Source organism: Pteropus medius, unplaced genomic scaffold, assembly GCF_902729225.1.
Source record: "Pteropus medius unplaced genomic scaffold, Ma_sr-lr_union100, whole genome shotgun sequence".
Taxonomy (NCBI): Eukaryota; Metazoa; Chordata; class Mammalia; order Chiroptera; family Pteropodidae; genus Pteropus; species Pteropus medius.
The window spans coordinates 3,390,603-3,404,400 of record NW_024342466.1 but is presented as its reverse complement, the minus strand read 5'-3'; the positions used below and the strand labels follow the sequence as shown (position 1 = coordinate 3,404,400).

At 63.1% G+C, this 13,798-nt stretch overlaps 1 protein-coding gene across 6 annotated transcripts in view; it reads left to right on the top strand.

The window, feature by feature from the left end:
* HDAC4 (histone deacetylase 4) overlaps window positions 1–13,798 on the top strand; it is a 228,841-nt gene that overhangs the window by 162,184 nt on the left and 52,859 nt on the right. For all 6 annotated transcript variants that reach the window (XM_039860831.1, XM_039860838.1, XM_039860842.1 and 3 more), the window contains 5 exons: window positions 1,797–1,918; window positions 5,086–5,217; window positions 6,987–7,099; window positions 9,541–9,657; window positions 9,740–9,938. In XM_039860831.1, coding sequence (XP_039716765.1) covers window positions 1,797–1,918; window positions 5,086–5,217; window positions 6,987–7,099; window positions 9,541–9,657; window positions 9,740–9,938 — 683 coding nt within the window. The remainder of the gene's footprint in view (window positions 1–1,796; window positions 1,919–5,085; window positions 5,218–6,986; window positions 7,100–9,540; window positions 9,658–9,739; window positions 9,939–13,798) is intronic.

Sequence of the window (13,798 nt, the reverse complement as noted above, 5' to 3'; positions counted from 1 at the left end):
GCCTCCCGTGCCCAGCCCAGAATTCTCTCACTGGCACGATGCAGGGCAGCCCCGCCGCGAGCTCTCAGGCCAGAAACGGGGTGAGGCCCGTAGGTGCCTCCCAGTTTGGCTCACTTTAAGGCGTGACCAGAAAGGGATTGTAAGAGGGCAGACCGCTTCGTAGCGCGTCACAGATGTGTTTTCTTGGAAATTGAAGGAAAGACGCCGACTCGTGTTGCTGCTGTGGTCTGGAGCCGAGCCGCGGCCCCGCGAGGCCTGCCGGTGTCGGCAGCATCCGGGAGAAGGAAGCAGGAGGAAAGCTGACCTTAACCAGTACGGCCTCCCAGCGTGTGGCGTAGTCATAACCAGACTACTGTCAGAGTGCGACGGCGACAGTCGTGACCTGTGGTCACGCCGTGTTAACCGTGCACGCTTTTCAGTCACGTAGCACACACAGTCTTTCCACGTTGCTTGTGAAGGAGGACGCGACCTCCTTCCCCGATCGTGATTGGCGTCCAAGGACGGGTTCACAGCTGGCCGGGCCTCTGTCCCAGTGGGGTATAGTCTGAAGCCATGATTGGGTGGAGTGTGTCGCCCTCAGGCCTTTAATAGAGAATAGTCCGTGGGGTGAGGCCTGGGCGTCTCAGGAGACTGCACGGGAAAAGGAGGGCGTCCTGCCTGAGGGGACAGTGAGCATGCGAGGGTGCCACCTGCTCCTGGGGACACCTGTTCTCCCAGCCCCGAGCTCCCAGCCCTGGCTGCAGGCAGGGACAGGGACGTGAGAGCACATCCTGAGGGCATGTCCCCCCTGCGGTAGCAGGGGCCTGGCCTGGCGGGGAGGTTCCAGGGCGCTCCAAGCTCTTCCCGGGATGCACGCGGTGGGCCTGCGGCCCCACGTCCCGTTGTGCACGTTGGGCTGGTCTCGTGAGCAGCACATTCTCTGCAGCAATGTGCTCCCGAGTGTCGAAATGGCCACCTGGGAGCGCTTTTAGGAGCTCACCTTCTTAGTTCAGGCAACGCCAGGTGCGTGGGTGTGGCGGGCTGGTTGTCCAGGTAGGTCGTCTGACAAATTCCAAATAAGTTGGCAAATTTGTTCCAAGTCATTAAGCAGATTACAGATTACACAACTTAAAGACCCACAGATACTTCCATGCCTTCTGTGCTTCCAGCGAGACTCAGCTGGCAGTCCCACAGGAAAAAAAGCTGCTGATGATGGGAGCCCCGGGCAGCCGTCGCCCCACCACCGAGGCCCCCTCAGGCCTGCCTGGCCGCCCCTGAAGAAGTGAAGCTCATAGGTCAAGTCCCAGGGCAGGTGCTGCTGCTGTCAGCGTAGAGCCCCACCCCCACGGAGGAGATGTCACTGGCGGGTGACTCTGTCCCTGTGAAGGCTGGATGTTTTCTGTGGAAAGGACTTCCCCACGTGGCTTTTGTCCTCAAGGACCCAGACACCAGCCAGGTCGCAGCCACCTGCAGCTGCTCCTTCAGTCCCTAACCCTGGAGCCCCCACGTCCACCTTGGCCCCAGGACAGGCCCCGCTGTGGTGGCCTGGTGGCCGGAGTAGAGTGCCATAGCCACCTGGGGAAGGTGGTTGGCAGAGCCACCTCAGCCCCGAGGGGCCAGGCAGTGGTGGCACTGTCACATTTGTCTGCTCCCTCTGTCAGCACCGCCTGCCTCTCTGCCCCGGAGGCCAGGCGGGGTGGGGGCCCACGGGTCACCAGAAGGACCACTGGGGCGACCTGCTGGGCTTCGGTGTCACTCCGGGCGGCCACCTACGTGGCCCACACCAGTCCCTAAGCTGTGTCCCCTGTTCCCTCCAGGAAGACGCAGCACAGCTCCCTGGACCAGAGCTCTCCGCCCCAGAGTGCGGCATCGGCCACCTACAAGCACCCGGCCCTGGGCATGTATGATGCCAAGGACGACTTCCCTCTGCGGAAGACAGGTCAGTGCCGCTGCCGGCTCGGCAGGGGGTCCTGCGCCCCACTCCCCCGAGCCCAGGCCACGCTGCCCTGTCTCACCCAGAGGTCAGTACACGCTGCCAGGTCCAGTGGGGGGGTCCTGTGCTGGCTGCCCACTCCTCACTGCCCGCTCCCCCAAGCTGGGCCATGGTGCTGTGTCGCACCCTGGGATCCCTTGCTCGCTTCCGGTGTTGGCTCTTTGATCAGCTTCCTTTAAGGGCGACGCTCCTGAGGGTTCCCGTGTGACCTCGTGCGGGCCTGCTCCCTGAAACGCACTCACTCGTGAACAGAATTTAAGCTTTCTCTTCTCTTGGTGGCATGCTGTACTTTGTCCCAGCCCGAAGTGTGCCCTGGTGGGTGTGGGGACACGGCAGCTCCTGACGATGGGCCCGGAGGTCTTCTCGTCGGCCAGAGCCTGGGCGGGGGAGGTTGGGGCCCCAGTGGGGGGGACAGCTGTGAGAGAAAGATGCAGGGGCGTCACAGGTGGACGCCTCAGGTCCTCGCAGCAGTTGTCACATACCAGAAGGGGACAGCAGCTGAGCCGTGAGCAGGGGCCTGCTCTCGGACCTTCTCTGGTGGTGCTGGTGTAAGTGGGCAATGGCCGTGCCCTGGGGCTGCAGGAAGGCCACGGCGGGGCAGATGCCTTCCAGAGGCTTCGCTCTGGCCGGCGGGTGTGAGTGGCTGCAGGGAGAGCCCTGGGCGGCAGGGCTCGGCGGGGACCGCGGCCTGATGGAAGGCTCCGCGCCGCTCAGCTTTTCTCCGTGGACACAAATCTCGTTGCCTCCAGAGGATTCGGGTCAATCTGGGTTGGGTCGGGACCACAGTGCTATAGAGCGGTCACACCCAGCTCCTCCTCCGCCACGTGGTGAGGCACCGGGGCTTCACCGGCCTCCCCATCCGAAGTCAGAGGACAGAGGCATGGGGATGCGGGGCCCCCCAGGCAGAGCTGTGCCTGGAGCGGTGTTGGGGGTGGCAGACCCGGGGTCAGGAGCTGGAAGCTGCAGGGATGAGAGTTTGGTTAGACCCCAGGGAGACGAGTGAGGTGGCAGGGCCACGTCAGGACGGCCGCGTGCCTGGTGCTGAACCCCGATCCCGTGACCGAAATGCGAGGGGCTGGTGGTGCCCCTCCCCACCAGGGGTGAGGGTCCTGAAACCTGTCAGCCCTTTCCTGGCCAAGTCCAGCTTGAATGCGTGGTTCTCACTCACTGAGTGCTGAGCATGGTCCTGGGTGTCCCCTGAGGGCAGCCCACCAGCCAGACAGAAGGGGTGTCTGTCAGCGCCCGGGCCCGACCCACACCCCCTTTCTGGGGACTGCTGCTGTCATTAACCGTGCCAGCTCTCGGTGGGTGTGGGGCCCCGCCCAGGAGAGGGACCGGGGCAAGGGCCCGAGAACAGCCGCCCTCCATCCGCTCCTCCCTGGGCTCGGGGACTGCTCGCCCTCGGGTTCCACTGGAGGTACGCAGGCTCCAGAACTTAATCAGAGTGTGACTACGGTATCGAGTTTTTAAAAAGGCACATTAATAACATCAGTAACGTGCACATTTCAGAGGAATGCTTAGACCACTTAAGGGAGCAGAACGCAATTTGGGCATCACCCTGGAGTGTCACGTGATGGCTCTGATGCCAAGCGACTTAGAGCTGTGCCGGAGCCGGCCGTGTGAAACGCCATCAAGTTCCAGCAGCGGAATGCTTCACACGAATTAAAACGATCACTTTGAAAACACGTGACATTAAATAATCCCACGACGTCAACGTCACACTAGTTTAGGTTGGTCCTGCAGCCTGCTCACCTCTCAGTCTCTACAGAGCAAGTACGCAGTGTGTGAGCGTGTAAAATAAAGCCTCACACTCACCTCTCGCTGTTTACACGTTTTGCTCATGTCACATGTGGTGGCCTCCGTGGCGACATTGCCACCCATTCTGACCCCCGAGAGCAGCTCATTCATTTGTCCATAAAACAGGGCACCAGCGCCCTTGAAGGCACAAGGGTGGCCCGGTCGTGACGAGGGCTTCCTTCTCTGCGCTTCCCCCGAGAGACCTCGCAGACGGCAGGCGTGTGGGACGCGGGCCGCCTCCCCACTGAGCAGGCGGCTCCCATGTGGCGTCCCTTCCTCCAGACCCTGACCCCTGTCAGACTCGAGCCCCTCCCAGTAGGAACGTACCTCCTTCAAACCGGGGCGCTTCGCTGCTCAATGGCTGACAGCACGAGGCCACCCAGGGGGAGCCTGCCACCTTGGGCCATCACATAGAGCGCGTTTTATGAAAAAGTCACAGAACTGAAGCACGCTTATCCTAAACGAAACACAAGCCCGCACAGCCGGAGGCTTACTTCCTAGAGACGGCTGCTGACGGCTAGAATCCGTGTGCAGGCATTCCTGTGCCGGTGGGTGTGCAAAGTGTGTGTAGCTGTCAACAAAAATACCTGTTTTGCCTTGTGTCCTGTAACTCTCCAGTTAAGTAGTAGACGCCATCCCCCTTAAGCGTGTAGACGTCCATGCCTTTGTCTGTGTTACCCCGTGACGTGGATGTCTTAAGTTGCAGGGTTCCGTTTTTATTTCGCCAGCATGTGCGGCACCTTTGCGGGGGACTGGAGGGCCAGTGTGGGCCCAGAGCAGCGGGTCTGCAGACGGCTCTGTCCTCACAGGTGGAGCTGCTGTTAGCAAAAATCAAACCAGGCAGAAACACCTGTGCCCTGCTCAGGTGACCGCTGGGAGAGACAGGTGCGCACCTGCACTCACGCAGGTGCTGAGACCTGCTAACCCCGTCGGGGAGGCCGGTAGGAGCGCCCTCACACAGCTGGTCTGGGCGGGGCTGAGCTCCAGGCGCAGCTTGCTTTCCGCCGGCGACCTGGGGGCGCATTCTGATGGGCCGTGAGCAAGCAGGCGGGTACGTAGCAGTGTCATGGCCAAAGCTCTGAAAACCCACTGCCGGCCACGCGGGGCGACACCGCCGACGCACACATGATCCTGTGTCTGAGGGAGGCCACCAAGGCGTGGGCGTGTTCTGTCCGTCCTTCGGGTGAGACGGAAGGTGGTCTGCCCGCAGGCCTCGAGGACCCTGCCCTGGAGCGCAGGGTTGAGTGCGTGACCCCCAGCGCCACCAGCAGGGCTGCCCGTGTCTGCCTCACGTGACGGGTCCTCTCTCCACGCAGCCTCTGAGCCCAACCTGAAGCTGCGATCCCGGCTGAAGCAGAAAGTGGCCGAGAGGCGCAGCAGCCCCTTGCTGCGCAGGAAGGACGGGCCCATGGCCGCCGCCCTGAAGAAGCGCCCCTTGGACGTCACAGGTACAGTGGACGGATGCGCCCCGGCCCTCGCCCCCTCCCTTAGCACCCGAAGCCTGCAGTACCCCTTGGCCCAGCGCCCTTCCCCCACAGTGCCGGGTACAGCTCCCCCGGAACCAGAGCCCAAGCGTGAGTGTCCCAAGGGACGACCCTGCATAGCCTGTCCCCTCCCCCCAGGCTGGGGAAGGCAGTCGCTGTGAGCCTGCAGGGGTGTTTGCGGGGTTCCGGGTTGAGGGGGTCTAACCGGTCCTGCCCCACTGGCGAGGGTCACGTTTCCGCCCCTCTGCGTAGAGCACACAGGTCCCCTGCAGGGGGCCAGTGGGGGGGGCCCCAGCAGGTTCCACTTTCTCCCTGTGCTTTGCTCTCGGCCCCCACCTACTGGCAGACATGCAGAATACACCCCTGGCAGAGCCCTTTCCCAAGGGCCCTGTCCCTTCACTGGGATGCACCCCACTGCCCGAGGAACACCCTCCCAGGGACACACCCCCTTCCATGTCTGCCCTAGAGAGCAGAAGAAAGCAAGCTGCTCGTACACACGGTGCAGAGGTCGTTGCTGTCAGCGCTTGGGCACACTTCCAGGCTGCCCCCCACCCCTGTGCCTGTCACAGCTGAGTCCATGCCACACCACCCTCGTGTCCCTTCACTCGGTGCTGGTCACAAGCACCTCTCGGCACCTTTGATGGTATTCCACTGTTTCCGGTGCAGACAACACCGTGAGGATCGCGCATCTGTGTTTTCTCACCCCAGATTCCTCAGAGCGGGACAAAAACATGTTATTGAGTTGAAAATAGATGAAAAGTGGGGTATATTTTTTTTGTTGCCCAAAATGTCATCCTGATTTCCCACGCACATACCTGAGGGAACAGCCTCCCGCAGGCGTGGCGAGGTTGGGGTGGCGGGGGTGAGCCCTCTGCCCCCTGGGCTGGGGGACACCCAGGGCTTCGAAGAGTCTTGGCTGGGAACCGGCCGTGGAAGGTGGCCTGGCTCAGCCCTCCCTCCGGGCCGCCTACAGAAAACGCCCCTCAGCCTCCTGCGTGTCCCAGCGGGGCCAGCTCTTCCTGACCCGTGTGTGCTGAGTCCAGGTGGGGGACGGGCTGCAGACCCAGAGTTGCTGGGGGTGGCAGACACTCAAAGGCAGTGGGTCACGTTACACTTTCTTAGGAAGGTTGTAACCAGATGATTCCGTTGTTCAAATGCCATTCAACTGACAAGAACACCTGAGCAGCTAAACCCCACGCCAGCACAGTGCCACAGGCTCCCGCAGCGTCCGGAGGCTCCACTGGCCTCAGCAGCAGGGGCCAGAGCACCTTCCTCTCCTCAGTCACAGCGAGCCTGGTCCCCATAAGCAGGGCGGGCCGCCTATTCCCTCAGTGACCTGGAGAAGGTCGGGCGTGTGCCTCCGCACAGCACTGGCGGGTCACAGGAGCCACCAGCTGTGCGTCCCCCTGCACACGTGCTGTCAGGCAGCAGAATGAGAGGGTTTGGCTCAGCGATGCGGGGTGGCCGCTGCAGCCAGCGCCATCCCGCCTGTCCCGGCTCTAGGCCGGGCGTTCCTGGCCTGTGCCAGGGCCTCCCCTTCTGGTGCTTGAGGTTATCTCGAAACTCAAGAGGAACAAGGGTGATAACGTGCGTTATCACATTATCACAGGAGGGGCATCCAGGCACCTAGGGGGCCATGGCCACGCGCGCTCCCGCTGGGCTCCCGCCGGTCCGCAAGCCGACCCGCAGGAGCCGCGGGAGCCACGCAGGCTCATGATGTCTCTCGCCCACAGACTCCGCGTGCAGCAGCGCCCCGGGCTCCGCCCCCAGCTCTCCCAACAACAGCTCCGGGAGCGTCAGCGCGGAGAACGGCATCGCGCCCGCCATGCCCAGCCTCCCGGCCGAGGTCAGTGTCCGCTTTCTGCCCTCTTCGCCCCTGCGCCTGCCGGGGCTGTGTTGGCGGTGACCGCAGAGTGCGGTCACCCCTCGTCTGGACCCGCAGGCGGGGTGAGGGAGGCGGCACGAGGCGCCCTGCAGAGGACGCAGTGTTCTCCGTCCCCGCCCCTGCCACTGACAGGGCCGCCCGCGCAGCGCGCCCCGCCCCCGCCCCGGCCCCTGCCTCTGCAGGGCGCTCCGCTCAGGCCCCCCACGGCCTCACACGCGGCGCTCACACCGGGCTCTGCAGGTGGGAATCTGCTGGTGAGAAACAGGTTAGAGTGTCGCAGCAAGCTGTGTGTCCCTGTGTCAGGGAGGACCGGAGCGTCACCAGGTGGGCAGTTAGGGTGTCGGGTGTCACTGCCAGGGCCACCGTCTCAGAGGCATCGCGGGAACTATGAGCCCGAGCCTGAGACCGCAGGCCCAGCGCCTGCCCGTCGGGCCCCAGGTGTGCTGCGGGTCAAGTCGGGTGTAGCTCCGGAGCAGAATCTGGACTCTCTTGGAGGAACCGTCAGACTTGGCGTTTGGTGGAGAGGAGGGTGCAGGGTGGCCAAGAGGTGGTGGCCCCTTCAGCCAGTGGAGGGCCTGGGGCAGGCAGCGGAGCACCCTTGACCAGACCGAGCCAGGGGCAAGGGCTAGCCCCGCTGCTCACATCCGTCTGCCCCCCTCCCCCCGCGTTCACTTCGCTCCCCCCATTTACCCCACGAGCGAATCTGCAGCACCTACTGTGCGCCAGCCCTGTGCCAGGCTCTGGAGCCCAGGGCCAAGTGGTCAGCCAGGGACCTGCCTCCATCCACATGGGTGCCCATGGTCACTGGGGGAAGCCGACGCTGACCGGCACTGGGGCAGGGCGAGGGAAGTCCCCGCTGGCTGCCCGAGGCCCTAGGCTGGGGGCCCGTGTGGGGAGCCGCCCGGCGGTGAACCGAGCCAGAAGCGCCGTCGGCCCGCGCTGCAGAGGCCCTGCCGAGTGGGGTCCTCTGAGTGCCGGCCGGGCCCTTCACGCAGAGGAGCGTGGGCTCACCGGATGTAGTCGTTCACTTCCCTCCTGCCCCAGGTGGAGATGAGCTCTGCCCTCCCACAGGGCGGACGGGCCTCAGTGGGCCACGCAGGCTCACGGCTCAGGGCTCACCGCTCAGGGCTTGCACTTCCGGTTTAGACGCTGAGTGTGAGCGGCTTTTCCGGAGCCAAGACCATAGTGGGCTCTAGGTCGCTGAACCACGTCCTCTCACCTTTGTGAGCGTCTGTGACCTGCCCTCTTCAGCCTGCGTGAGTGCTCGTTTAGAGCAGTAGAAGTCCCAGCAGCCTGCCTTTCGTGCAGACCAAGGCCATGACCGTCGGCCCAGCCCGGAGATCATCTCCGGGGTGAGATGGTGCTGCTCCTTGGTCCCCACGGAAGCTGCCCCGCTCCTGGTGTTGGTGCAGGGTGGGCAGATGTGCCTGTGTGGGTCACATTGCAGGGAGGCCTTGCTGGGTTGATCTGCATGGTTCCAGGTTAAATCTCGTGTGAATTTTGACGAGTCACACGGTGAGGTAAGTTAGGCTGCCGCCCGGGAAGTGTGGGTGCAGGGGCTCCGTACAGGCGGCAGAGCCCGTCCCGATCGGGTGGTGTGTGGCTCCCCGGGAACCTCGTGCACCCCGAGGCCAGGCCCGGCTGCTCGGCTCCTCTGGTGCGGAGGCGTGAGGGGCCCCGTGTCCCTCTCCCTTACACGGCCCATTTATAATTCACCAGGACCACGTTTGTCTCTTCGGGTCAGGATGCTGTCATCATTTATTAAAACCTTCGCCAACTTGATAGGCTTTTAAAAGTTTTATTTCAGTTAAATAATTTAAATAGTAAGTTTAAATTAATAGTAAATACATTGCTGACGCCGATTATTTTTATCGTGATTTACTCTGCCTTAGTAACTGGCTCTTCTGTGTCATCTGTCCCCGATGTGCACTTTTCCTGCTAATCGTTGTAGTTGTGAGCTCTTTCTGTGCTGGCCTCTGTCTGTCCTTTACGTTGCCAGTATGTATTAGTTGTCACCATTTTTTGCCTCTTGTGTGAGAAGACATTTTTCATCGATCTTTTCCTCTTTGGTTTCTGCCTCTGATGCTGTTTGGACAGACATTGCTAACTCTAAGAACATGTTCTAAAACGCAATACCCTAGGTATTTTCTGATCGTCTATGGTGAATAAGCAGTTTGAGTAAGCACGAGAGTTCGGTCGTGAGCCCGTGTTTGACACTCGCGGCCTGCGCTGGAACGTGGTGCTCACTGCGCGCTGTGATCTGCTGATATGTTTTTATACTACGGTATCTCAATTCGACGTGATCTGCCAGAAGCATTTTCCGTCGTCATTGCTCCTGGTGTGCGATGCCCACGCTTGTCCGTAGCAGACCGTGTGACAGCCATCGTGTATTCTGTCTCCAGACCAACTTGGCACACAGACTGGTGACGCGAGAGGGCTCGATGGCCCCCCTCCCCCTGTACACGTCGCCGTCCTTGCCCAACATCACGCTGGGACTTCCCGCCACCGGCCCTTCTGCTGTAAGTAGGCATCCTCGGGCCTGTGCGGCGGGGGGCTCTCCTGGGCACGTGACCCTGGACGTCACCGGTTATGCCTCCCCAGGGGGCGGCCGGCCAGCAGGAAGCCGAGCGCCTGGCTCTCCCAGGCCTGCAGCAGCGGCTGGCGCTCTTCCCCGGCACCCACCTCGCCCCCTACCTGAGCACGGCGCCCCTGGAGCGGGACGGCGGGCCGGCGCACAGCCCCCTGCTGCAGCACATGGTACTCCTGGAGCAGCCGCCTGCGCAGGCGCCCCTCGTGCCAGGTGAGCCCGGGGGCGGGACCCCCGTGAGTGCGGCCGCCTCACGGGACTCGGTGGGCAGAGCGGTGCGATGTCAGGACCTTGTCCTGGAAGCTCCTCTAGGGGGTCGCAGCCCCCTGACCTACGGCCTGCCGCACCGCGTTGGCCACATGCCAGGAGCCCAGCGCTGACCGCACGCCATGCAGCGCGCTCCTTAAACGCGCCGGTCTGCGGGCGGCCATGGTCGGGAAAAGCGGACATCGGCGGGGGGACCTGCAGCACCACAGCCGCCTCGGGCGTTACTGAAGGAGGGCGGAACGCGCCCGGCCCCGTACATGCCCTGCTGTGCGGCCCACTGCCTGGGAATCTGCTCAGAATTATCCGCGGTGACCCCAGCACTGCCTGCGAACCTCTGACACCGACCTCTGGTGTCGCAGGCATCGGTGCTGACAGCCCTGGCCTGGGCACGGCGGTCTGGTTCTGGCGGTCTGGAGCCCGGTCTGGTTCAAGTTTCCTTGGGGCCCATTCATCCCCTTTCAGCAGCGGGTCCATTAGAGGCACAGGCTGGTCGAGGCACGAGGACCTATGTCTTGCCCACCCCGAGTGCCCTTGAAGGTGGGGACGCCCCGTCGCCAGGATCACAGAGCAGGGTCTGAGTGAATGCCAGGCACGGTCCGTCCCGCAGGGGTGGTGTCTGTGTGCCCCCGGTGCCCTGGCATCTATGTGTCCCTAGTGTCCTGGTGTCCGTGGGCCTCCAGTTGCCCCGGCTGGAATTGGCGCCACCACCTTTCACAGAGTGCAGGTCTGCAGGGTGCGTCTCCCTGGCTTCCTGGTGGCGACAGGTGTTCCCTGAAGTGGCACCCAAGTTGTAGACGCTCAGGACGAGCTGTCAGGAGTGTGGGCAGTGAGGGTGTCTCCACGTGCGTTCATTAACAGTTGCCCACGCCGCCCTCTGTGTGACTCTGGGCTCGCTGCTCACGTCCTCACAGAAGTGTGTCCATCACTGAGTCACTTCATTGTCCCCGTTACAGCATTCTTAACGTCACTTGCCTCTGCTTCATGCACGATGGCCTTTTCTCACAGGACTTCAGTGATAGTTGTACATAAATCTCACCTCTCTTAAGTCTGCGGGCTTCTTTTTGTGATTGACGAGGTGGCCGCTTCTGCTCCGTGTGCAGTCTGGTGGCCCTTCCTCTCATGACACCTGCCAACAGTTCCCCTGTTGGGTTGAGACGCCGGAGCACGGTCCCCCCAGGCCCCGTGGTGCCCGGCTGTCCTGCCTCTGCCCCCCTTGCCTGACAGAGTTGCCTCTGAGCTGCTGGGTGCTCCCCAATCCGAGTGTCCAGGCCCCCCTCACGCACGACCCTCCTAGTTGCTGGCTGGCCAGAGGCAGTGCAGTGGCCAAGAGCACAGGCCCCTCATCCCAGCTTCACTCTGAGCTCTGTGACCTCAGAGGCCTCGTCCTCCTGTGCCTCAGTTTTCGCATCTGTAAAGTGGGGACATCACGGGCACTTGCCTCGGTGAGCTTTTCAGGGCTAGCTGAGTTGTGTATTGAGGCAGGGTGGCCTGGCCCCTGGCACGGCGAGCCCTCTTCGGTGCCAGCAGTCAGGGCTGCGTCTGTCTTATCCTCAGGTTCGTGCCCTCTCTCGCTCCCCAGGACACCCCTATCTGTCCTCCCCTGCTCCCTCCCCATGGGCCCCATGGGCCCCGTGGGAAGAACCCTCCTGATAGTTTCCCGCCTCTCGATCCTGTCCTCTAGGTCAGCGATCTCCAGCCCCCAGGCTGTAGACCAGTACCGGTCCGTGGCCTGTTAGGACCCGGGCCACGCAGCAGTAGGGGAGCGAGTGAAGCTCCATCTGCATCTGCAGCCGCTCCCCAGCGCCGGCATCACCGCCTCAGCTCCAACTCAGATCCTCAGGCGCTAGATGCTCCTAGGAGCACCGGTCCCTGGTGCCACAAAGGGCGGGGCCGCTGCAGCTGCCCTCAGAGTCTGCTCCAGGCCTGGAAACCCCTCCCGTTGTCCACCTCAGTGTCGTCCAGTGTGGGAGCACCAGCCACATGTGGCCACTAGCATTGAAATTGAAAGTTAAAAACAAAAATTCGGTTTCTTGGTCTCACGGGAGGTGTGGCGGAGCTAGCCGTGTGCTCCTGGCTGCGGAGCCTGGCGTCCTGGGCTGTCCCTGTGGCACGGAAAGCTCCATCGTCTGGGCCGGCCTGGTGTGCGTGCCCCCTGCTGGCCCCAGCTCCCACACAGCTGGCCGTGTGCACCAGCTTCCTCCTCACCCCCAGGCCACTAGAAGGCGGCTTCTAAAAGCCATTGCTCTTCTCTCAAAGCCCTTCGTCTCCATCAGGCCAGCTCACGTGCCCCTCGTCCCCACGTCCCCGTCCTCTGCTCCTGGTGCTCTGCCCTCGCCTGCTGCGGCGCATTCTGCCTCAGCTTCTCCTACCTGGCGTGCTCTGTCCTGGAGCCCGGCCCCTGCGTCCTGCATCTCTGCCACCCCCTCCCCGCACCCACGGCCCCGATGGGCGTTCAGGGCGTGGGGAACGTTCCTGCACTCAACCGAGCAGCAGCTGGGGTTTCTGCAGTGGCTCGTGTCACCGCAGATTTGTTTTTGTCACTTTATTCGTGTTTCCACGACCGGGCGGCCTGCAGAGCCACGTCCTTGCTGACGGTCGTGATGGCAGACAGCCAGACCAGGCCGGAGCAGCTCTGCTCCCGTGCCCTGGGAGCCACCCCTGCAGAGGAGCAGCCGTTGGGTTGGGGACGGGCCAGGCTGCAGGGCAGCGGGCACCGCGTCAGAAGCCTCCTGCTCAGGCTTCTGACTCGGCTGATCTCGATCACCAGCAGCCCAGGTGGGGACGCGGCACACAGCGTGGCCTGCTCATGAGGGAGCCATCGCCTAGCGTGGTCTGGAGGGGAGTGAGGTACTGGCCAGGGTGGGCGTGGCCACCGGGCAGCGGTCCCTGGAGGAAAGGAAGGGGTGTGGGGCCCCAGGCCACCTCCGCAGCTCTCCACAGACCCCTGGCCCTGCGTGTCACACGGCCAGCCTGTGTGGCGCTTGTTCTCTGCGTGCCTACGGGGGCCACCCGCGACACGGCCCCCTCCGCTTTGTACTTGGGCTCGTGTGGGAGGCCGGCGCGGGCAGGGCCTCCAGGGAGGGCTTCCCGGTGGAGGGCCCGCACGGCCAACACCTGCGGCGGTTACGGCAGGTGGATATGTAGGAGGAGGCCTGGGAGACAGGAGACAGCCCTGCTGGTCACTCCAGCCTCTGGGCACGATGGGGCGGCGGGCACTAGATGCTCCGCCTGTGCGTCCTTTCTCCCCACACACGCCCGGCCTGGGTGGCTTCCAGCCTCGTGGCGTCGCTCCACCTCAGGCGGCCGGGCAGGGCTGTGAGGCCCTGCCGCCTCTAGAACCACGGAAAACGGTCGGCTGCCGAAACCAACTTGCAAAAGAACAAATAGCTAGTGGAAGGCGCCCGAGCGGAAGCTCACAAGCCCCCGCGTGCACGGGGAGGGGAGGGGCGCGTTCGCCCCGGTTCAGATGCCGGTTGGGACACCAGGCCGCCTGTCGGCTCCCTCCCCGGGTGTGGGGGCGGCCACCCCCGTGCAGCTGTGGGCCCGGAAGGGGGCAGAACCTCTGCAAACTTGTAGAAAGAGATTCTGGCTGTTTCCATCAGGATTTTTAAGTGTAAGTCTCCTCTTGGTGAGTAAAGTCTTTGCTTTAAGAGACCCTTAAAGCGAGTTTATCCCCGAGGAGTTGCTCGGTTGGCGGTCGATGTTAGTCTCTGTGACAGTGAGGGGGAGTTGTCTCGAGGCCCCCGGGACCACGGTGGCTTCCCTCAGTCTGGCATGTACCGCTCCTGCTGCCCACGGAGCTGTCG